At 45.4% G+C, this 25,084-nt stretch overlaps 2 protein-coding genes across 3 annotated transcripts in view; both read right to left on the reverse strand.

Annotated features, from left to right (window-relative positions):
* BIN2 (bridging integrator 2) overlaps positions 1-329 on the reverse strand; it is a 37,735-nt gene extending 37,406 nt beyond the window's left edge. Inside the window, exon 1 of one of the 2 annotated variants that reach the window (XM_044941754.1) lies at positions 153-329. In XM_044941754.1, coding sequence (XP_044797689.1) covers positions 153-233 — 81 coding nt within the window. In that variant the 5' untranslated portion in view covers positions 234-329. The remainder of the gene's footprint in view (positions 1-152) is intronic. The other variant, XM_006058500.3, reaches the window with a different exon arrangement.
* A 3,615-nt stretch (positions 330-3,944) lies between these two features.
* On the reverse strand, positions 3,945-25,067 carry CELA1 (chymotrypsin like elastase 1). The gene is made up of 9 exons (XM_006058499.3): positions 24,924-25,067; positions 18,539-18,680; positions 17,850-17,932; positions 16,780-16,880; positions 15,754-15,879; positions 14,445-14,581; positions 13,099-13,244; positions 4,855-5,004; positions 3,945-4,098 (listed from the first exon to the last, which is right to left on the reverse strand). Exons 2-9 carry the CDS (start codon positions 18,576-18,578, stop codon positions 4,081-4,083), a joined length of 801 nt encoding a protein of 266 aa, XP_006058561.1. The 5' UTR covers positions 18,579-18,680; positions 24,924-25,067; the 3' UTR covers positions 3,945-4,080.
* Between the last annotated feature and the right edge of the window lie 17 nt (positions 25,068-25,084).

A 25,084-nucleotide genomic window follows, 5' to 3' on the forward strand; every position in this document is an offset into this window, starting at 1 on the left:
CTCTCTGCCTTCTCTCAAATCTGCTGTTTTCATGGGAACCCCTGCTCGCCTTTCCCGAGGTCAGCCTTTGTGTCCAGCCAGGTCTCCCGCCCCGAGCACCCCGCACACCCTGCGGCTGCGTCGGGCCTCAGCCTCGGCTCCCAGCCTCCTACCTTTTCTTGGGCTCTGCTGAACTTCTTCTGCACCTGCTTGGCGAAGAGGCCGGCAGCGCCGCCCGCCCGGCCCTCGGCCATCCTGCCAACTCCCCCGGGGGCGGCCTGCCCTGGCCCGGCGCCCTGTGGTTTTCTCGAGGCCCCCAGAGGAGGAAGTGCGTTCCCGTCATGCCTCGCATCCGGCCAGGCGGGCCTCGCGCAGGTCACCCCGCCCCGTTGCCGCCTGGGAATCACCCTGGACCGCCTGAGGCCCCGGGCCCCGGTAGGACGCAGCTGGAAACATGCGTAACACAGGCCCAGGGCGGCGGCATAGCCCGCGCGAGGCCCCGGCGCTCTCCCTGGAGGCCCACGGCTGTTCGGCCCGGGACATGGCCCAGGGCGTGGGCGAGGGGCCCTCGGACACTTGTGGGGCTCAGGCTTGTTGGGTCTGTTCCCAGGAGGCCGGAGACGCAGGTCTGCCTTCCGGCGGTGCTTCCTCCAGGCCAGCTTTAAACCCTCTACCCCTGAGGTAGAGGAACACCAGCCGCCTCTACCCCTGAGGTAGAGGAACACCAGCCGCAAAGAGTTTTCAAATCTGGGCCAAGACAATGTTCCCTGAGAGCTAACCAGCTGTAACGATCAGATAACCGGAACAGGAGGATAGAAAATTTTGTTATTTCCACTCAGTGAGAGTGTTGAATGGGGTGTTTATGGATAAGTGTGCAGGAGCAGTGTACTCCAGTATTCTTGCCTGGGAAATCCCATGGACAGAGGAGCCTGGTGGGATATGGTTCATGGAGAGACAGAGACAGGACTTAGTGACTAAACAACAACTGGATGACCAAATAAAATGGACTTTCTGCTTCAGGGTGGAGTTTTTAAAGATGGAAGCCCTCTACTGGAGAGGTTGGCTCTGTCAACCGGGCCAAAAAAAAAGCACAATCTAAAAGTTGAGAATTATGTTTTATTTAGCAGACAAAACTGAGGACTTAAGCCTGGGACGCAGCCTCTCAGCTCTGAGAAACTGCTCAGAAGAGGTAAGGGAAGAGCCAACAGGTAATCATCAAAAGATTATAGTTAATTAAAGAAAACCAGGTATCTCAAGTTAAGGACCACTCCAGTGTTCTTGGCTGGAGAATCCCAGGGATGACGGAGCCTGGTGGGCTGCCGTCTGAACACGACTGAAGCAACTTAGCAAGTTAATGAATTTGGCACTTTTCTATTTGGGGGAAGATGCCAGAGTCTGGGCTCACTGAAATCATTCCTTGGATATGTACCTCAACTATGTGGAGCCAGTATCCTGCACTTTCTCATCCCGAGTCTCTTCAGGGTACAACAATGCGTGGTGGCTGCAGTGGCTGATGGCCTGAGGGCCAGCATCCTATCTCTCTCCTGAGCTCTCAGGGCTCACCATGGGGAGGATGGGGCTGTAATGTGATGACTTGATGGCTGCAACATCCTTTGTTTACTGATATGTCAGGCAACATTTTTTCACTCATGACTCTAAACCTAAACTGGTAGGAGGGGTAGGCTGAGCAGAGGACAGGACTCCAAATCTGGACTTGAAAGAGAGGAGCAGCTGAGCTAGAAGTAGAAATGAAGATGCTTAGAAAGGGAGAGGACCTTATAGAAAAAAGGCCAAAGAGTTGGATATGGAAGCCTGTGCTGGGCATGGGGAGCAAATTTTTCTAGCTGGAGGAACTAGTATAGTGTACTAGATGGAGGCAGAAAATACATTGTGTAAATTGGGATGGGACTGCTGAGATTATAACAGTTGCTTTCTAGGTCGGTTTCCAAATGGAAGTTGCTTCCTGACCTGATTGAGAAGATAGCTGGAAATTAGGACACTAGGTTTGGAGGAACCATTTACTCAAGGATTTTGCAAGTAAAATTCCCCAAAAGGAGGAAAGGAGGTCAAGATAAACTTCCTAAGGACTGGGGAAGGAAGCTGAACACCTGAGACAAAATCAGAAGGCCTTCTTTACTATCATTTTCCAGATCACTCCCCCAAACAGTCATATTGCACTCAGAATCAACCATGTGACAGGCATTGCTGGGTGTTGGGAAGCGAAGAATGAATTTTTTAAAAGTGATTCTTGACTTAAAAATGCTTAAAGTCTGGAAGTGGAGACAGGTTGTTAATCAGATGATTTTAGAGATGGATACAAAAATTTCGGGTAATAGGTCATTAGGGTTTATTCTGTTATAATGCTAGCTGTGGGGATGATCTAGAAGGGGCAGAGTGAAGAAATGGAAGGACGAAGTGGGGGGAAGTGGGAGGACAATGGTGCTGTGGGAGCACTGAGAGAGATGGTGATCACCACAGATGTGTCAGTAGCAGAAGGAGGCCAATACCTGGGTCATTCTCTGGAATTCACGGCATCCTCAGTAATGCAGCCCAGCCACTGCTTCCTAAAAAACCCTCTTCAGTGCCAAACCCTTGGGAACTGAAATTGATAGTCACCAAATCATGAAGTATTAGAGCAGGACAAATCTTTGGAAAGTACCTAGGTTGGGAATCTGAGTAACAGAAAGGATGACTTGCCCAAGGTTATCCAGTTCCTCTGGCAGGCTACAGTGCATAGGGTCGCACAGAGTCAGACACAACTGAAGCGACTTGGCACAAGCACACACACCCAGTTTGTCAGTAGTAGAAAAGAGATGGGAATACAGGTGTCCTGTCAAGCACAGCTTGTTTAAAAAAAAAACAAACACTTAAGTAATTGATTTATCTGGCTGCAAGAGGTCTTAGTTGTGGCATACAGGATCTTTTAGTTGCTGCATGTGAACTCTTTTTTTTCTTTTTCGTGTGAACTCTTGTTAATAGTGGTATGTGGGATCTAGTTCCCTGTCCAAAGACTGAACCCAGGCCCCCTGCATTGGGAGCATAACGTCTTAGCCACTGGACCACCAGGGAAATCCCTTGTCCAGCTTCTTTTGCTGTACAAACTGTTCTAGAAGACTCTGCTGACAAAGTAGCCTATAAATTGTGAGACCAGTCTTAGACAGTTTCCTCTAATGTAATGTTAACTCTCCAGATCCCTCTTGTCTGATCCTCAGCAGTTGCTATGAAAAACTGTTTCTGATCCCCTTAGCTTTCTCCTTTCAGTTCCCTCTTGGCTTTATCATACACCACTTTAACAGACTGAGCCCTGGCCAGGATAGGGAAGATTTATCAGCTTCCCAGTTCTGTGTTTTTTATAGAACCCCGGATCCAGTTGCCTGTTTTAGTCCAAACTTGAAGTGCTGACTCATACGTAGCTTGAGGCCCCATATTCTTTTCCCTTCAGTCCTTTCCTTTCTTTGTTCCGCATCTTCTTTTCTCATTTTTTCAGTTCTTTCCTCTCTATCTCCTTTCTGATTTGTCACTTTCACTGTCTGCTGGCACCTGACCTACCACCTAATCTTATACTCCTATCTCTAATGTATCCCCACAGTTGCCATGACTCAGAACTTTGGGGTGAGCCCTGTTCTAGGCACTGATGGGAGAACCAAAAGAAGGCTGAGCCCCCAATCTACCTGGGAGAGTCAGGGCACATTTTGTCATTCTGGAACATTTTTAAAGCCCTCTGTGCCTCTGAATATAGCAAATATGTGTGGGAGAAGGGGCAGACAGGCAGATTAACAGATGGGTAGATCCTAACATAATCCAAAAAGGATAATGTAAGGCCATTTTCAATTGGCTTAGTTTGTGAACTGATAGGGATGGCAGCAAATGGAAGAACCAGCCCAGAAATCTGGTGAAATCCAACTCAGGCCCTATAACTGCCTTTCCCCTAGAAGGCTTAATTACAAATAAAAAGACACAGGGTATTACATATATTCGATTTTATTTGCTTTTCCACATCTGGCTCAATAGTCTCTTAGACTGGTTTTTTACTTGATGGCCTCAAGTTCTGCTGTCAATCCCAGAACCATCTTGGGAAGACCACTGGACTCAGGAAGATGTTCAGTTGCTGGCAATGGCCTGAAGGAAAAACCGGTTATATCCAGTCAGCAACTTCTGCTCACCTCCTTTCTTTTTTCTTCAGGGCTCCTAGTTGAGTATGGCCCTGTACTGGGTTTATGGGGAGTTGTGGGGGTGGGAGGCAGGAAGAAGTTTTTAACTGGTCCAGGACAATTCAATGCTATAAGCACATACTCGGAACTTAGTGGCAGACCTTGAACTGGTTGTAAGTCAAGGTTCATGCCACAAGACTCCAGAATGTGTTTGGAGGCTGGAGGGCACAGGTGGGATGGTGTGAGGCTCCACCACCAGGTCAGTGTAGGTACATTCTCACCTAGCCCTCAAGCATTGTTTAAGGTGGTAAAACCTCTTGCCAAACGGTAGAGCAAATTCTCATGATGCCTTAGAAAGAACTGGTGGGGGAGAATGTTAGTGCCTATTCTCTTGCCTGGAGTGTGCAGGCCTTTCTGAAGCCATTTTCCCCTTGGCCTTGACTTGGACAGCCCTGATAGGCACCTGGTTCAGGTCTGCTGTTGCCACCACCTTACTCTATGTAAACAAGATGGTGAAGCCTACTTAGTAGGTATGTGAAGAGGAGCTCAGGATGGCAACACTATCAGGGGTAAGTTCACTAGAGGGGAAGGGAAAGGGGTAAATAACTATTTGAAGGTGATGAGGAAGATGATGGCTTCTCCTGCCCAACTTTTGCTCCCCACCCCAGTCAATATGTGAATCTCCAGGTGACTGTATTTCATACCATCATGTGAGAGGACTCACATTATTTATCCAAGAGATGTAAGCAGAGACCCGGGTGAAGACTGTGGGCTTCTTGGAGACATTACAGCCCAGGCTGGATACAAAGCTGGTCACACCGTGGACAGCATACTGGCCATTCACCAAGCAGTGAAGGGGGCCCCCAGAATCACCCTGTGGGGAAGAGAAGCAGAGTCGTAAAACTCCAGATCTTTGGATCTTTGGGCCTTTGTTTCTGCTTACACCCTACCCACCCACATCTGTTTATAAATCTCATACTGTATAAAAGCTCCAGTTGAAATCCCTACTTCCTTCGCATCCCCACTTTCTAAACAATTATAGTACTTCTTCCTTTCTTCTGCAGCCCATATGTCATGTTCTGCCTTGTGTTTTGGTTTCATAATTTGTTTCTAACTCCCACGCTTATCTGTGAGCTTCTTGAGACAGGAACTACATCTTGCTGATATTTTCCACTCTACAATGCTAGCCTAGAACTTTGAATGTCTTAAGTTCAATAGCTATTACTGAATTAAATTGAACCTACGGTGGGGGAAATAGGGTGTTCTAATGATTTATCTATCCCCAGCATTCAGGCCAATGGGTCTAATTAGACAGCATTTAGATAACAGGGTAGGTAGTCAAAACATGTTAAACTAAACTGAGGTAAAGAGAAGAGAAAGTGATGTATTGGATAGTGGTTACGTGCTTGGGCTCAGAATCAGAAGAATCTGAGTTTACAGGTTATGACCTTGATACTCTTTTCCTTACTCAGTTCCCAGATGTCAGTTCTGTGATTCCAGACATAAAATTGGAAGCTATTTCATTGAAGAATCTGACCAGCACAAGAGGGAAGACTTTGAGGTACATCATTAGAAGTCCTCCAATGAAACGGCCTAGCCAGATCACCTGACAAAGCAGTTCCCTATAGATGAACCCCACCTATGGCTCAGAGGTACCTATCAGCTTGCCACTGTCCTACTCTGAAATAAGAGCAGATGGTCAGGGATGACCAAACATCTGAAGAAGTGTTAGTTGCTCAGTCATGTCTGACTCTTTGCGACCCCATGGACTGTAGCCCTCCAGGCTCCTCTGTTCATGAGATTCTTCAGGCAAGAATACTAGAGTGGGTTGCCATTTCCTTTTCCAGGGGATCTTCCCGACCCAGGCATTGAACCCGGGTCTCCTGCATTGCAGGCAGGCTCTTTACCATCTGAGTCACCAGGGAAGAAAGCCTCAATATAAAAATAAAGATCCTGAGTGAAGTAAGTCAGACACAGAAAGACGAATATCATATGATATCACTTATATGTGGAATCTAAAACAGAAGTAGAATCACAGATGTAGAAAACAAACTTATGATTATTAGGGGAGAGAGAAATGGGCGGGGAGGGAAAAATAGGAAGATTGGGATTGATGTGTATACAGTACTATATGTAAAATAGGTAATTAATAAGAACCTACTGTACAGCACAGGGAACTTCTACTCAATATTCTGTAATGGCCCATGTGGGAAAAGAATGAAAAAAAAAGTGAATATATGTATAACTGATTCTACTTTGTGTATACCTAAAACTCACACAACATTGTATATTACTTATACTCCAATAAAATTTTTTTTTAATTTAAAAAATAAAGATCAAAATAAAGAGAAAGAAATAAAAAATGAAGACAACCAAGATTATGCAGGGAGAAGACTATAAACAATAAAACTATATAAGTATTATATCCATGATATAAGAAGAGCAAGCTATTAGAGCATTCAGAAAACAAAAAGCCTTTGGAAACATGAATATGATAGTAGAAATGAAATATTAGGCTAGGAGATAAAGTAGACAAACTATGTAGAGAGAAAATAAGAAAATAGGAGAACCAGTTTAGGAGGTGGATTGTGAGTAACAGGAATTCTAGAAACAAAAAAATGAAAACAGAGGGGAGGAAATCATCAATAAATAAACATTTTCAGAACCAAAGGTCCGGAGTTTCCAGGATGAAAAAACTCACTAACTATCCCTCAAAATGAATGCAAATAGACCCATACCAAGATACAGAACACTAGGTCAAGAGAAGATAAAATAAGTCAGTTATAAATTAGTGGAGAGTTTAAGGCTGAACTGGTGATGAGTTGAGTATGTTGTTGGTTGTTGTTTGGTCAATAAGTCTCATCCAACTCTTTGTGACCCTATGGACTGCAGCACTCCAGACTTCCCTGTCCTTCACTATCTCCCAAAGTTTGCTCAAACTCATGTCAATTGAGTTAGTGATGCCATCCAACCATCTCCTCCTCTGTCGTCTCCTTCTCCTTCTGCCCTCAGTCTTTCCCAGCATCAGGGTCTTTTCCATTGAGTCAGCTCTTCTCATCAGGTGGCCAAAGTATAGGAGTTTCAGCTTCAGCATCAGTCCTTCCAATGAATATTCAGGGTTGGTTTCCTTTAGGACTGACTGGTTTGATCTCTTTGCTGTCCAAGGGACTCTCAAGTCTTCTCCAGCACCACAATTCAAAAGCATCATTTCTTCGGTGCTCAGCCTTCTTTATTGTCCAATTTTCACATCTGTGTGACTATGGCAAAAGCCACAGCTTTGACTATATGGACCTTTGTCAGCAAAGTAATGCCTCTGCTTTTTAATATGCCATCTAGGTTTGTCAGAGCTTTTCTTCCAAGGAGCAAGCGTCTTTTGATTTCATGGCTGCAGTCACTGTCTGCAGTGATTTTTAAGCACAAGAAAATAAAATCTGCCAGTTTCCATTTTTTCCCCATCTATTTGCCATGAGTATATATTATGCAAATTTTAAAAGACAATTATTAACTCTAGGGAAAACAAAATTATTCAGGGAATAGCATTTTACATAATTATAATAAATACTAAATGTTAATTTAACAGAAATTATTTAAGGAGCTTGGGGTGGGGATCAGAAAAATTCATGCTTGAAGGGCAAGTATAAATGTGTAAAGGAAGAGAAGTTCCATATCTTGCATAATGCCTGAAGTGAAAAATTAAGTAGCAATATAAGTATATGCTTTTAGAGAGCTGGAGGTAGACATAAAAGAAATCAACTCAAGAGTTAAAAGTAGTCCCCTCTAGGGAGGGAGAACTTGTAGAAGAAACACATGACTGTTCTTTCCCACTATCAAGCCTCAGAGTTTTATTTGCCACCTTAAACAAGGTAATCATTCAATGAAAAAAAAAAGAAGAACTAGGGAAAGAGACCAAAAGTTCAAATTGGGGCTAATTTTTTTTTTTTAAGGAAGTAGCTGTACCCCACCCTCACTATGTTTGGGAAAAGAAGATGGTTATTCTTTTTATGAAAAGAAAGATGTATATTCCTTTAGGTTATTGTACTCAATACAAAACAGTTTAAATATCTTCCACCTAAATTCTAATAGGGATTTGAGAGTATTTCTAAACTAGAGGAATGGAAGGTAATTGAATTGTGTACCGTATTACTGTCTTATGCTAATTGACCTGAAAAAAAACAAAAGCTCTGTAGTGAAGGAGGGTATGGCTGAGGATTTTAGGGCAGAAGGAAGAGCTGGGAGAGAGCTCAGTGGGAGTGGGTGGATTGAGGTGAGAGGTGTTTAGTGAATCCCCTCTGAGGAGATTGGCTGGGGACACAGAAATCTGAAAGCCCCAAAACCAAGACACAATATTTGGGAAGTTCCAGTGGGAAAAGACTGTGGAGACACAATGGCCTCAGAGACTGATTTGCAGTGTCGGCCAGAAGGAAAGTACTCTAGTTTTTCAGAGTTCAAGACTTTGAGAGCGAACAGGGGAAAGTGAATTAAACTCAGAAAGGTTAAACCTTAAGAGGTTATTGGTGAAGCTGGCTGGTGAGGAACTGGAAGAATTTGACTTATGTGTTTGTCTTCATTTATTTATTTATTCATTTGGCTGCACTGGGTCTTAGTTGTGACATGTGGAATCTAGTTCTCTGACCAAGGATTGAACCCAGAGCCCCCTGTATTCAGAGCGCTGAGCCTTAGCCACTAAACCACCAGGGAAATCCCACATCTTTTTTTTGCCCTAACTTGCAGGTAGGGTTCCCAGGATACAGGACTTTTAGATGTGGACACAAAAAATGTTGCCTGCTGTGTCAGTAAATGAAGTGTTGCCTGCTATTCTGGGAAACAATGAATGTTGCCCACTATCAAACCACCTGCCCCTGCAGCTGCTCTCCACATCCTGAAGGGATTTCAAGATGGAGAAAAATGATACTGACCCTAGATAGTTACAATGAATATCAAAGGGCTGGTTTCTGTGAGCCCAGACTCTTGCATCTTCCCAAACAGAGAAAAGCACTGAAACCATTCACTTGAGATATCTGTTTCTTGTTATTAGCAGTAATCTTTGATGGCTAACTGTTGTTTTTTTTTTGTTTTTTTTTTTTTGTTTTTCCCCAGCAAAAATTCTAACATCCCCTGGCTCCTTCCTTACCTCTTTGAAACTGTTCCTCTGAGCTGTCTGAAAGGGTGTCTTCCAGGCTATAGTCCTCAGTAAGTTCATCGACCAAAACAAAACTCTTAACTTGTAAGTTGTGTGGTTTCGGGCTTTTTTTCAGCTGACCTTGGGGAAGTCCTGGGAAAACTGGGATGAGTTGGTCACCTTCCTTTCATAGTACTAAGTGCTCACCAAAAAAACCTTTAATTTTTGATTCTACTATTTCAGCCAGCCTACCAGTCTCCTTCTGGCTTCTCTTCCTCCTCCACCTAGCTTAGAGCTTGCATTTGATCTGCAATACTGTCTTTATGTTTCAATAATGCATGAAAACCCAGCCCTGAACTAATCCATTCTCTACAACTAGATCCTTGAATGGAGTAAATAATTTACCCATATGATTATTGCATGGTCTCTAACCTCAGCCTGTCAGCAACATCATGGAGGCCAGTCTTTCTCCATTCATCTTAATCCAAATCCATCCAACCCTTTTACCCCTTCATTTTTCTGCATTTGACTCCTAGTTCATGAGTAAATAGAAGCAATTACAGAACACCCACCAAATTTCTGCTACTCAGCCTGCACATTCTTTCATATCCACGCATGTTTCTGTGTCCCTCTTCTATTCAAAGCCAGCTCCACCTGTGTTCTTGGTTCATTTCTTCCTTCCCCTCTGGGATCTTGCTGTGCTGTGCTGTGCTTATTCGCTCAGTCGTGTCCAACTCTTTGCAACTCCATGGACTGTAGCCTGCCAGGCTCCTCTGTCCATTGGGATTCTCTAGACACGAATACTAGAGTGGGTTGCCATGCCCTCCTCCAGGGTATCTTCCCAACCCAGGGATCGAATCCATGTCTCCTGCATTGTAGGCAGATTCTTTATCAGCTGAGCTACCCCTAGGGGAGCCCCTGGGGTCTTGCATCATCCATTTATTCGCTCTCTCTGACACTACAGGATCCTTTCCTCTCTGCCCAGAAATAACACTCAATTTTCTTTGATCTTAAAAGATGCACCCGCTCCATGACTTTCATCCTCCTGAAAGCCACCAGACTTTTAAATTCCTCTTTCATCCAAGATTCTTGAAAGAGTATCCTATGTTTCTTGCTATTTCTTAGTGCCTCTTCATGCCTTACCTTTCAATCAAGCTTCCGTCCTCATCACTCCACTGAAACTGTTCTGGCCATAGTTACCAGTGATCTGTCAACTGCCGAAGAAGCTACTTTCAGTTATGCTCTGTGGCTCCTGGCTTCACTGTAGGCTATGTGATGACCTGTCAGTATTTCCTGAGAGTTTGTAAACCCTTTATTACTATGGTTTTCTCTTACTTGTTAGATCCTTATGGATCCTTTGTCCTCCACCTAGCCCTGAAGCACTCAAATATTCCTGTTATCACAGTTCTTCCCCAACTCACTGTTTTATTTTGTTTTTTTCCTCCTTCTACCACTTTTCCCTGAGGGAAATGGGGAGTAGAGGGTGGGAGAGTTTGAGGAATCTCATTTCCTGTTGAGCTTATCTCTAGCCCAGTTTTCTCTTCCAGGCTCTACTTTCTTTATATCTGGTTTCTTACCAGTTAAACCATAGCTGAATGTCCTACTGAGATCTCAGACTCAATTTGTCCAGAACCATATTCATCACTTTCCCTCCCAAATCCTAGAAATCTTGTCTCATTGGACGCTGCAAACCCCTCCCCCAAATCACTTAACTGAGATGCCTGGAAGTCACTCCTGCTCCTCCACCTCCCTCCTTTCCACTGCGCTAACTCCGACCCTCAGATTTCTTGCCTAGATAATTGAAACAGTCTCCTAAGCAGTCTCCCTGCTAATTTTGCCCTCTTCAAATACATGCTTACCTTGTCATCAGAGAGTGCTTTTAAAAGGCAAATCTGCTCACGCTGTTCTCCTGTTTAAAACTCTTGAAGGGTTTCCCAGTGCCTAAGATAAAGTGCATGTCCCAAGCATGCTATTTGAATGAAGGCCCAAGTCCTGTGGACTTCCCTGGTGGCTCAGACGTTAAAGCGTCTGTCTACAGTGCAGGAGACCCGGGTTCAGTCCCTGGGGTTGGGAAGATCCCCTGGAGAAGGAAATGGCAATCCACTCCAGTACTATTGCCTGGAAAATCCCATGGACAGAGGAGCCTGGTAGGCTACAGTCCATGGGGTCGCAGAGTTGGACACAACTGAGCGACTTCACTTTCACTTTCTTTCACTTTCCAAGTCCTGTGGCTCCTACCTGTCTCTAGTGTCATCTCCTGACATTCCCTAGAATGGTAATAGTTTAAGTTGTAGCCCAGAGGTCAGCACATTTTTTTTTGTAAAGAGCCAAAAAGTAAGTATCTCAGGCTTTGCAGGTCCTACAGTCTCTCTCCCAACTGTTCAACCCCATGAATGCAGCCATAAACAATGTCATGAACAAGTATAACTGCATTCCAAGGAAACCTTCTTTTTAAAACAAACATTGAAATTTTATATTTTTCATGTGTCATAACATATTCTTCCTTTTTAAATTTTTTCCCAACCATTAAAAAAATATATAAAAAACATTCTTAGCTTACGGGCCACACAAAAAACAGAGGCAGCAAGTTGGGTGCTGGAGGCTGTGAGCCCTGACCGCTGCTCTAGCTGTAGGGAATGCCTTATAATTCTCTCTGTGTTCTAGATTCTTAGCCTATGTCTCTCTTCATGTTCTCTCTCTCTGAATATTTTTTCCTCTTTTTTTTCTTGCCTGGCTTTCTGTTTAACCTTCATGACTCACTACGAACTCTAGCTTCTCAGGGAGGGCAAGTCTTTTCTGACACCAACAGGTAGAGAGGGGAGTATCTGGTTTTTGGATTCCTGTATCACCTTTAGGCATGTCTTTATTATAACACTTAGCCACATTGTAGACGTTCTGTCCTATGTCTCTCCATTCCTCCACTAGACTGTGTTTATATTCATCTTTGTATCTTTAGTATTTTTGATACAAAGATGAATCAAACACAGTGCCTAGCATTTAGCAGATAATCAAGAACTTTTATTGGACTGCAGTACCAAATCTGTAAGATGGTGTATTGCTGATTGATCTTGTGTAACTAGAAGATGATTCATACATATATATAATTTTATAATAGTTTATATATATTCTATTATAAAGCTATTTAGTGTACTTTCCCCTACCGTATTCACCTGTATATATATTGCTATCAATACTACTGGGTCAAAAGGGTGGTGGTAGAGGAGCTATAAGAAAAATTAGGGGACTTCCCTGGTGGTCCAATGGCTAAGACTCTGTGCTCCCAATATAGGGGGCCTGGGTTTGATCCCTGCTCAGGGAACTAGATCCCACATACTGCAACTGGGAGTTCACATGCCACAACTAAAGAGCCCAGACAGAAGATCTCACGTGTTACAACTAAGACCTGGCTCAGTCAAATAAATAAACAGAATATTAAAAAAAAAAGAAAGAAAGAAAAATTGGGGTTGATGGGAGGGAAGCAACCTTATATACAGTCACAACCACCAATCCAGGCCTAGCCATTCTGCAGCCATTAAAAATCTAAGGCACAAATAACTTCTAAAGAACACTCACATATACCAACACAAATGTTAGGCCACATGCAAACTTTTGAGGTGGGGGCATCAGGCAGGCAAGATGAATTTTAAGGTTCCTTTCAACTTTGAGATTCCTGGAATACAGACTTACCAGCACAGAATAATTCTCATCCAGACACTAGACTGGAAAGTTGAGTCTCTGTATATGGGTGGGAGTAGGTGTGGAATAGGAGGTGGGGAAAAGGTAGGGGGTGAGAGGCAGAGAAGAGAGGGAGCTGGGGTGAGACTTCTGACACTCTGAGCCTGTGTTCACCTGGCATCCAGCACGAACTCCGTCTCCTCCAGCGCACACCATGGTGGTCTTCACGGTGGAGCCCCAGTAGGAGGAGCTGGAGCAGGTGGCGTAGTCCACGGAGGGCAGGTAAGCCTGCTGCAGGGTCTGGGCCAGCTGCCCATTGGCTGAACAGCACACACAACTTTAGAGGTCAGCCCCAGATGCTGTGCAGGGAAAACCTTCCACACCTGGCCAAACTTTCCCAAGCTCTCATGAAAGCTGAAGTCACGGTAAGCTCCTTTTCTCTGCCATGTCATAGACTGTCCTCTTGTTTCTCTTTAGGTGAAAGGTACAGGTGCCTTCCTTGACTAGTAGTCCCAGATTCCAAACCACTAACTCATGAATACTTTAGTTAAGTAACTAGAATGGTCTTATTGTTAATAACTCATCTATCTGTCCTGCTTCCTTACACCATAAACCCCATGGAGTAGAACTGGAACTGTGCAGCCTTCTTTCCATTTCTTAAGAGCTTAGTGCAGTTTTCCTTTATCTGATTTTTTTTTTTCTTTTTGGATCCTTACAACAACACTTTCATGTTATATACAGATCAGAAAATTGAACCACAATGACATTAAGTGAACCGAGAGCAAAGCTGGCTTAGAAGCATGTCTGTCTCAGCCCCAGGTTTTCCCAGTAGACTGTTGCTCACAGCAAGACCTCACCTCTCCTGCAGAGCTCAGATCCTGCCCGGTGGCTCTCAGCCTTCTGCACCAGGCCTGCTGTCTCTACCCTTGTTAACCATCTCTGCTCATAGCCCCTCCCACCTTTCCGTGTCATCCAGTGACTTTCCCTTCCAGTAATCCTCCCATGATTGACCAGAAGAGGGCTGAGGCCTCCCCTGCCTTGACTTCTTTGGACCTGCAACCACCCGTGGCTCTTTCACTCCAACCCACAGCCCGGTGATTTGACTATGGAGGTAGCATGATGCTGTAGTGACCACCAAAGTGGGAGCCAAGATACCTGCGTTCTGGCCCCAGCTAACCAGGTACTAACTAGTCACTAACTAGTCATGTGATCTTGAACAAAGTCTTTACTTTCTTTGGGCCTCAGTTTCCTCATATATAAAATGAGAGGCTAGTAAAAAATACTCTCTGAGATAAGGCCTTATTTTTGTTGTTGCTAAGAGTCTGTGAATCTCTGAATTGACTGTTGAATGGCTTGTTCTTAGGTTGATTTCATGCACCAGTTATTTTATCTCTGGTGGTTCCTCTGGTTCCTGGCCTCCGGCTCTGAACACTTAGGACCACAAAACTAGGGCTGCAGAAGCTCAGCTACCTAATCAGTATCCATGTCGGGGATGGATGGTGCCAGTGCAGGCGACTTACTCTTAGTCCTGCCCCAGCCTGTGATGTAGCAGGGCGTGTTGTTAGCCAGGATGGTTCCCGACTGTGGCAGAACACCCAGCTGGACATAGCTGTTGAGGGTAGCTTTCTGGGCCAGGCGCAGCACGGCGATGTCGTAACTGCGGGTGGAAAGGAGACTGCTTGCTCGCGGGACCGGAACTTCCTTCAGCTCAGCATAGGGACAAGCCCTCCCTAAGCCTTGTACCCCACAGGATCGGAAACCAGTGACTTCAAAGAAGGAGGGGACTCGCCAAGCTTCAAACTTGAGGAATTGCGCATTTGGAGTCTAGGATATTCTGTGTGTAACAGCAGCCCCTGCTGGTGAGGTCTTGGCATGGTCGCTAGTTCTTATTTGCAGCCCTGGGGAGTGAAGCTTAGAAAAGAGTGAAGGGCTGTGATCTTGGTAGTGGAGAAGAGTTCTCAAATGAGAAAGACATAAAATGCTTTGCAGATATACCCCAGTTACTGGAGCCCATCCCCACTCCCACACTCTATAGACTGGCCACCCTTTTAACTACTTCCTTTCCAAAAGTTTACAGCTTAGTCTTGCAGAAGTTTTCTTACTGTAAGATTCATTTTTAGGAAGTCCGTTTTTTGCTAATGGTGGTGGTATAGTGGCTAAGTCGTGTCTGACTCTCACGACCCCATGGACTGTAGCTTGCCAGGCTCCTCTGTCCATGGGATTCTCCAGGCAAGAATACTGGAGTGGGTTGCCATTTCCTCCTCCAGGGGATCTTCGTGACCTGGGATGGAACCCAGGTTTCCTGCATTGCAGGCAGATTTTTTACCAACTGAGCTACAAGGAAAGCCCTTTGCTAATGGAGTCTGTGCCATAAAATGAATAATAAATAACAATAGAAACAGGAACATTAAACTCTGCAGAGAAGGAGCTTCAGGGGATCCAATAATGCAGACCAGCCCAGATCAAACAAATCCCAAAGACCTTCAAATGTTCTCAAGCCCTAGTGTGTGCTCAGTCATGTCCAACTCTTTGCAACCCCATGGACTGTAGCTCATCAGGCTCCTCTGTCCATGGGATTTTCCAGGCAAGAATACTGGAGTGGGTTGCCATTTTCTCTTCCAGGGGATTTTGCTGACCCAGGGATCGAACCCACATCTCCTGTGTCTCCTGTATTGCAGGCAGATTCTCTACCACTTGAGACATTGGGAAAGCCCGCCAACATCTTAATTCTCAAAGTCCTCTTGGATGAATGTGAAAAAAGCCCAGATCCTGTGGCTGGGCAGCCAGCCCTCCACCTCCCAGCCCTGGGCCAGTGCCACCTTGCCCTACCCTGCAGCCACGTTGTTGCTGTTCCAGGACGGATGCACCACGATCTTCTGCACGCTGATGTACTGCTCGGTGCCATCGTTCTGGCTCAGGTTGTGGTCTCCCAGCACCACACGGAAGGTCATTTGCCTGAAGGGAGAGAGGGAACCCCTGAGTGAGCCTTTTCTTTCTCCTCTCAGAGAAAAGTTGGTAAGGCATCTTCCATCTCATTTTTAGGACAGGAACTCATCTTTTCTGGCCCAGGCAGAAGGAATATGGAAGACCCTGGGAGATGAAGAAATAACCAGCCCTCTCATCCCCAAGTTGCTAACTTGTGGAAGTGACAAAAAATACCATCAGCTTCATTTCCCCAATATACTAAGTTAAACATCAGAGGCTGAATATCTCATAACTTGGGAGAAGTTTGGTGGGCATAAATGAAAGAATGTCTCTCAGACCACAGAGGGATGTTGAGAGGTATATAAGCTTCTAGACCAAGAGTTCTTAAAACATGGTCCCTGGACCAGCAGCACCAGAACCTGGAAACTTGCTAGAAATGCCGATTATCAGGACTCAGCCTGGAGTTCTCTATCAGAAACTCTATTGGGTGGGGCCCAGCAATCTGTGCCTTGTAGGTGATTCTGATATATGCTCAAATTTAAGAACCATTGCTCAAGATAAATATGAAAAAACGGTTACCGATCAGGCATTGACTAGGTACTTAAATATTTATCTACTTAATCCTCACAATAATTCTACAAAGTAGGTATTATTACCCCATTTTAGAGATAAGAGAGTAAGAGCTTAGGGAGCTAAGTAAGCCATTCAAGTTCACTTAGCTAGAAGAAGGTGGGACTGGATTTGAACGTGAACTTGTCTGATGCCAGGCTTTGAAAAGTGCATAGTTTGTAGTTTTCATCTCACTAGCTCCCTGCAGTCCCCCAAACACCTTCTTAAGTCCTGTCCTGAGTGCTCCAGGATGCATGTGGCTCTAGAAGGAGCAGACTCTCGCCCTCCCAGGGCTCAGGAAAGCGGGTTCGCCTTTCGCACCTATCCACACAGTGAGCCGCTGTCATCACCCAGTTCTGTTTGATGAGGGTGCCTCCACAGGTGTGATACCACGAACTTCCAGACTGGTACTGGAGGGAAATCTAGATGGGGACAGAAGAAAAGACGGATAGGTTGGCGTCTTTTAAAAAAACTTCGTCCCAAACCAAGATCTCCTTAAATTCCTGCCGTCCCTCAAAATATCCGCCAACTATCTGCGCTACACATACAGTGCATTTGGCATCGTTACACTAGGTTGTTGCAAAGGGCCAAGAACCCAGGTCCTTCTACCTCCATTGCCTCTTGGGAAGGAAATGTAGCCATGGAATTGCTCTATCACCTAATTCACAAGCCAAGGTTCCCAGAACTCCCCTCCATTGTTTTCAAGATACACCCTGGCCCTTCATTCAGCAGATACTTAGAAATGCCACTGGAACATTCGTTTTAATCAGTTCACGCCCCCTCCTTCGGTGGCTCTTATCACACATTAACTCTACTCCTGAAAATGGAGGCTCAAACTTTTGTAAATTGGGTTTAATTCAGAATTAATTGCAGTGATTCCTCTCAAAGTATGGCTATTCACCAATTTGCCAGTTTTACACAATTAGAATTGCTTAAATCAAAGCCTAGCCCTATTTTGAAAGTGGAAACTCTTTAAATAGCCACATGAACAAGGTGCTTTATTTGGGGGCAGGGTGTGTTCAAATGTGACACACACTGCATGGAGAGGGCTGTGTGTGTGTGTGTGAAAGTGTGTTGCATCTATGTGAGTCTGGCATACAGTCTTGCTAGTGTGGTCCAAGTGGTATCTCTGGGAGTGTACATGAGGTTTGTGTTTGTGTGTGTGCCTGGGAAAGTGAGTGTGGTTAGTGTTTTTGCATTTAGAGAAAAACTCCTTTTGCATTTAGAAAAAAACTCCTAAGCTTGTTCCCATTCATCTTCAACATCTAGAATCCAAGCAGCTGGAGAACTTCCTGTAGATAAGGATATGCACACATATACATAACAGTGTATATCAGGGCACAAGCAACTCTTATTTCCTTGGCAGTCTGGGGCTGTGAAGGAACACCCACCTGAGAGGGCCAAGAATTCTTCGAGACCGCAGTCCCTCCAACTACCCGGGCGTTGGTTTCTGGAAAGTCCTGGGTGCTGTGTCCTTTGTGGAGCAGAAGAAAAGTGAGTGATGACTAAGCGTGGGGTCAGCTCAGGGTGGGAGGGCGGGTGGCATTTGTGCTTTGTCTGCAAACTCACAGTTCCTCCCTAGCAAATGAGGGGCCCAGCTGTGAGTTCTCTGGGTCCCTTTTGAAAGCAGGGAAGTCCAAGTGCCTTCTGCTTTCCCTACGTGTCCCCAGAACTCTGGCCCATTTCACACAGCCGCCAGGACCCAGTGGTCTCAGCCTCGCTCAGGGTCTCTACCCCTCGCCTCGCCCCCACCTGCCCGCACACAGAGCTTTAGCTGGATTCCCCAGGGGGCGGGGACAGCAGTACACATGCCATGAGGCACCTGCTGAGGATGTCTTCCTGTCATCAGGGATGATGGGGAAGCCTGGGGCCTGGAAGAGGCTCCTCTCTGCTTCAGGAACCTGTCAGCCAGGGGTTCCTGACATTTTCTATCACGAGCTCCAGGAGAGTAAAGTTTTTGCTAGACACACAGGCAGAGTCTCCTGCCTGCCCCAGGATAAGACCTGGGCTTAGTGAAAGCTTTCAGACCCTCCTGCTCTATCTCCCTCCCTACAGATCTCCGGCCAGATGACCCACTTACCATAAAGGACGAGAGAGGCGAACACCAACAAGCGCAGCATGTTGCCAGCGAGTAGACCACTGCCCCCTTGCCATGAACCAAGCCCTCTTTATACTCCTTTTATCAGCAGCTTTGCTGACCTTCTTCCTGCCAACTGGCAGGGCTGTGGGTGAAAGGCAGGGAAAATCACAGGTGACATGGAAACACAAATGAAAAGATTTCTTTTCAGGTAAACTAATTTATCTATGATCAAAGACAGAACAAGGCCAGGGCTGAGTTAATCATCTCCTTTCAGTTGAAAAGCATCCAACAAACTCTTTACCAGAAATAAGATGGAAAAACAGGACTGGCTTTTCCTTTGGGGTGCTCCCCTCCTAACCTGCCACTGCCTCATTGCCCGCTGGGGCACTGTAAGTGCAGAGACCTACCCCGTGCGCCAGAAGGTGGAGGCAAACAGGGCTGGAGGGTCAGCAGAAAGAAGGAAGAGACAGAGCATCTCCCTGCCCAGGGAAGGAGATGGGTCATTCCCCCAGGACACAGAGGTGTAAATGCAGGGAGACAAAAGCAGAGTAGATGCAGTGGAGATAATTATTATTTTTTCAAGAACAAGGTATACTTCCAAATGTTTATTACTCTTTTTTTTAAAGGTGTGATTATGGTGGTGATGGTATCAAATTGCTAATGGTATTTAGTTTCCATGGGGTGTATTTTACTTTATGCATTTATTTTTCTCTCTGGCTGCCCCTTGGCATATGGAACTTTCTCAACCAGTGATGGAATCTGTGCCTGCTCCAACGGAGCAAGGCGTCTTAACCACGGGACCACCAGGGAAGTTCAGTGGAGAGACTTCTGATGGAGGATGGTATTAGGAAGCAGGTTAGGGGAAACTCATATGGATAGCAGATGAAATAACTCTCAGAGAAGGAGAGTATGGGGTGGGTGAGAAGAGAAAGCCTTCAGGATAGGAAGCTAGTCTTCCAGCTATGAGGGTGGAGGGCAGAGGATTGGGAGTTTCGGGGCAGGTGTATCCTGCAGGAGATGAGAGGCTCTGCCCATCAGAGTCAGGAGAGGAAGAAGGAGGGAGGTGCAGAGTGCCTGGTGGTGGGTGGCAAACTCTGGGTTGGGAGGTCCCTGAATGAGCACTGTGGGTGGAACTGTGATTTAGGCAGAGAGAAGCCAGGAATGTTGCCACAGTGATGTGGCACAGAGGAAGCCACAATGGTGTGATCACTCACCTAGAGCCAGACATCCTGGAATGTGAAGTCAGGTGGGCCTTAGGAAGCATCACTAAGCTAACTAAGCATCACTAACAAAGCTAGTGGAGATGATGGAATTCCAGTTGAGCTATTTCAAACTCTAAAAGATGATGCTGTGAAAGTGCTGCACTCAATATGCCAGCAAATTTGGAAAACTCAGTAGCGGCCACAAGACTGAGAAAGGTCAGTTTTCATTACAATCCCAAGGAACAGCAATGCCAAAGAATGTTCAAACTATCGCACAATTGCACTCATCTCACACACTAGCAAAGTAATCCTCAAAATTCTCCAAGCCAGGCTTCAACAGTACATGAACCCTGAACTTCCAAATGTTCAAGCTGGATTTAGAAAAGGCAGAGGAACCAGAGATCAAATTGTCAACATCCACTGGATCATCGAAAAAGCAAGAGAGTTCCAGAAAAACATCTATTTCTGCTTTATTGACTATGCCAAAGCCTTTGACTGTGTGGATCACAAGAAACTGTGGAAAATTCTTCAAGAGATGGGAATACCAGACCACCTGACCTGCCTCCTGAGAAATCTGTATGCAGGTCAGGAAGCAACAGTTAGAACTGGACATGGAACAACAGACTGATTCCAAATCGGGAAAGGAGTACGTCAAGGCTGTATATTGTTACCCTGCTTATTTAACTTATATGCAGAGTACATCATGCGAAATCCTGGGCTGGATGAAGCACAAGCTGGAATCAAGATTGCCAGGAGAAACATCAATAACCTCAGATACGCAGATGACACCACCGTTATGGCAGAAATTGAAGAAGAGCGAAAGAGCCTCTTGATGAAAGTGAAAGAGGAGAGTGAAAAAGTTGGTTTAAAACTCAACATTCAGAAAACTAAGATCATGGCATCTGGTCCCATAACTCTGTGGCAGATAGATGGGGAAACAATGGAAACAGTGAGAGACTTTATTTTTGGGGGCTCCAAAATCACTGCAGCCATGAAATTAAGACACTTGCTCCTTGGAAGAAAAGCTATGACAAACCTAGACAGCATATTAAAAAGCAGAGACATTACTTTGCCAAAAAAGGTCCGTCTAGTCAAGGCTATGGTTTTTCCAGTAGTCAGGTATGGATGTGAGAGTTGGACCATAAAGAAAGCTGAGTACTGAAGAATCGATGCTTTTGAACTGTGGTGTTGGGATAAGACTCTTCAGAGTCCCTTGGACTGCAAGGAGATCCGACCAGCCCATCCTAAAGGAAATCGGTCCTGAATATTCATTGGAAGGACTGATGCTGAAGCTGAAACTCCATTACTTTGGCCACCTGATGCAAAGAGCTGACTCATTTGAAAAGACCCTGATGCTGGGAAAGATTGAAGGTGGGAGGAGAAGGGGACGACAGAGGATGAGATGGCTGGATGGCATCACTGACTCAATGGACCTGAGTTTGAGCAAGCTCCGAAAGTTGGTGATGGACAGGGAAGTCTGGTGTGCTGCAGTCCATGGGGTCGCAAAGAGTTGGACATGACTGAGAGATTGAACTGAACTGAACTGAACTGAAGCCAGGAAGGGGAGGGGGTATTGCACTAAGGGCTGCCTCTCCAGCCCGATCCTCCAGGATTCTAACCTAAAGCAGACCTGGACCTGGGGAAGAGGGCTGAGCTGGCTGGGGAACCCTGCCCTCTTTTGTCATTCTCCTTCCACCTCTGTGCCTCCTCTGGAGAGTAGGGAGATGGCTCTAGCCTCAGGATGAGGAGTCCAAGAGGAGGCTCGAGCCTCCTGAAGGTTACAAACTCCAAAGTGAGTCTTTGAGGGCAGGGTCAACATCACATCCATCTTTGTATTCTTTGGGAAAGCCTAATATGTATTTGTTTAAAGATTAGACTGTTGAGCATTGCACTTAATACCCTCAATACTGTTGCCTAATCTCACACTGAGCCTCCTCTCTCACGCGGGTCAGACTCTTCATCCTGATTCTGAGGGTGAAGTGTGGAGGAAGGCTTGGCTTTCATTCTGAGGCTCTGCATTTTTTTCTGAGCAATGCTAGTTCCTTTTGAAATAAACAGAGCCACATAAATACATGTATAAAGATTTGGGTTCTAGTAAGTGCTGTACTTAGTTGCTCAGTCGTGTCCAACTCTTTGTGACCCCATGGACTGTAGCCCACCAGGTTCCTCTGTCCACAGGGATTCTCCAGATAAGAATACTGGTGTGGACTGCCATGCCCTCCTCCAGGGGATCTTCCCAACCCAGAGATGGAACGCAGGCCTCCTGCGCTGCAGGCAGATTATTTACCGTCTGAGCCCATCAAGGAAGCCTGGGGTCGAGTACAGCTGTCACCAAATTTTGTGTAGTTTGTCATAAATTGTCACAAAATTGGGGAAAACCTAAATATTCATCAATAGAGGAAGGTTAGATAAATTGGGTTTAATCATATTAAGGAATACTATCCAACTTTTACAAAGAATGAGTTAGGGACTTGCTGGTGGTCCAGTGTCTAAGACTCCATGCTCCCAGTGGAGAGGGCCTGGGCTTGATCCCTGGTTGGGGAACTAGATCCCACATGCCACAACTAAAGATCCTGCATGCTGCGAGGAAGATGGCAGATCCGTTGTGCTACAACTAAGACCCAGCACAGCCAAATACATAAATATTTTAAAAAATGAAATAAAAAGAGTGAGTTAGACTTAAATGACATGATATGAAAAAATGCCCTTGGTATATTAAATGAAGATAAGTTTCAAACAAAATGGTACTCTGTGTGCGTATATATTCATTGTTGTTGTTGTTTTTTGCTAAGTTGTATCCTACTCTTTGAAACCCCATGGAATGCAGCACACCAGGCTCCTTTGTGCTTCACTGTCTCCCAGGGCTTGCTCAGATTCATGTCCATTGAGTTCGTGATGCTATCTAACCATCTCATCCTCTGCTGCCCCCTTCTTTTTAAAATACATACATATATTATTTATATATATTTGCTTTATATAGTGGGCTTCCTTGGTGTCTCAGATGGTGAAGAATCTGCCTGCAATGCAGGAGATCCAGGTTCAATCCCTGGGTTAGGAGGAGCCCCTGGAGAAAAGGAATGGCTACCCACATATATATTTATAAAATATATATATATATATATAGAGAGAGAGAGAGAAACAGGGTACAGAAGGTTTATGCCTAGAAATTATTTAAATAATTTTTATAGAAAATATTACTTCTAGACAATCAATCAATAGGTATGGGAGCACTGTGATGATCTATTTCCCTTTTTTGTGTGTGTACTTTTTTTGGCTGTACACCTTGGCTTGCGAGATCTCAGTTCCCTGACCAGGGATTGATCCCCAGCCATGATAGTGAAAGCCTGGAATCCTAACCAGTAGACTACCAGGGAACTCCCCAGTTTCACTTTTAAAACACATTTTTTCTGTGTTATTTGACTTATCTACAGTATTATTATTTTTGGCTGCTCCTGGCAGCCTGCCAGATCTTAGTTCCCCAACCAGGGATCAAACCCATGTCCCCTGCATTGGAAGCTTGGAATCTTAACCATTGGACTACCAGGGAAGTCCCTTATTTTTGTAATTAAAACTAAGAAATATATTCTAGGACACTTATTCATTTTTGACAATGGCACACATTCTCTTCAAGTGGGAAATAGATCCCTACAGGGGACCAGCCACTCAGTGCTAAGGTGAGAGGTTTCTGCAGCCAGGGGACAGTAGCACAGGGCTAACCAGCATCAAGATTTTAAGCAGGATTTACGGTTTTAGTTTAGCCCTGAGAATGGCACTTTTGCCAACAAAGGTCCGTCTAGTCAAGGCTATGGTTTTTCCATTGGTCATGTATGGATGTGAGAGTTGGACTGTAAAGAAAGCTGAGCGCTAAAGAATTGATGCTTTTGAACTGTAGTGTTGGAGAAGACTCTTGAGAGTCCCTTGGACTGCAAGGAGATCCAACCAGTCCATCCTGAAGAAGATCAGTCCTGGGTGTTCATTGGAAGGACTGATGTTGAAGCTGAAACTCCAATACTTTGGCCACCTGATGCAGAGAGCTGACTCATTTGAAAAGACCCTGATGCTGGGAAAGATTGGGGGCAGAAGGAGAAGAGGACGACAGAGGATGAGATGGTTGGATGGCATCACCGACTCACTGGACATGAGTTTGGGTGAACTCTGGGAGTTGGTGATGGACAGGGAGGCCTGGCATGCTGCAGTCCATGGGGTCGCAAAGAGTCGGACACGACTGGGAGACTGAACTGAACTGAGAATGGTCAGGGGGTGGATTTTAATAACACAGATGTGGGGAGAGGTCAAGGCCAGCCTGGGCTAAGGGCAGGCCACGACGCTGGTTTCTGAGCCCTTCCACCACCCCATTAGTCCCTTTCTCTCTTCTTGAGCACCTCTCTTCCTTGGTCCTCCCTTCACCCCCAAACCTGCTGCATCTCTCACTCCTGTGGGTTATCCTTAGCTGACTGCTCCTGGGTGAGGCTCTCCTGCTGTGGGGTCGGGGTGAGGAAACTGAGTGCCATGACAGGGCACCTCGGTTGGGCATGCATCATAAGATGGGGCTGCAGAGCTGTTGGCCGATGCTATAGAGAATATGAAGGATATCAAGATAAACGGCAGACAATCAGTGTCTGATAAATGTCTGGATGCTTAATGCAACCGAGAGTAGGGCTAAGATTGGAGTTAAGGACTAAGACTCCCTAGAGCTCACCAAACTTATTAGCATGGCGGTCAAAGTCTTCTCAATGGGGACCCCACCCATTGTCCTACATGGCTGACTCCCCCAGTAAACGCAGCAGGCACAGTGCCCGAGGCCCGTAATACTTCTTAGGCCCACAAATGTGTCTCAGTCTTTACAATCACTCTGGACTATGTTCATCTTAATACCAATGCAGTTGTAAGAAATATAATTTAATATTTTTTAATGATGGCTCAAGTGCCTAGGGCTCATGAAAGCCAAAGTGTGGTCCTGACCTTCTGGCTTCTACCATCCACTGCACCCTCACCCTGAGGTCTTCCTGGTTCCCACGTCCACTTGTTCTGCTGTCCCTCTGCAACTTTTCTGACATGTGAGATCTTTCCTTACTGAGCTCTTCCTACCTGAGGATTCATCCTTTGAGGTCTAAGGTCAAATGTGAAGCCTCTTTGTGAGGCTTCCTTGATTTCCCTAAAGGAAAGGAACTGCTCTAACTCACCTAGTCCAGCTCTGAAAATCTCTAGTTTTGGTATGACTTGTTCACAGCTTTTTTCCCAGCTCGAGTGGGAGTTCCACAGGGGGAAGCCTCATATCTCCTCATGTCTGCTCGTGCTTGACACAGTTGTGTAGGCCAGATTGAAAGCTAGAGGATATCTAGAG

This window comes from Bubalus bubalis, chromosome 4 (assembly GCF_019923935.1).
Source record: "Bubalus bubalis isolate 160015118507 breed Murrah chromosome 4, NDDB_SH_1, whole genome shotgun sequence".
NCBI lineage: Eukaryota > Metazoa > Chordata > Mammalia > Artiodactyla > Bovidae > Bubalus > Bubalus bubalis.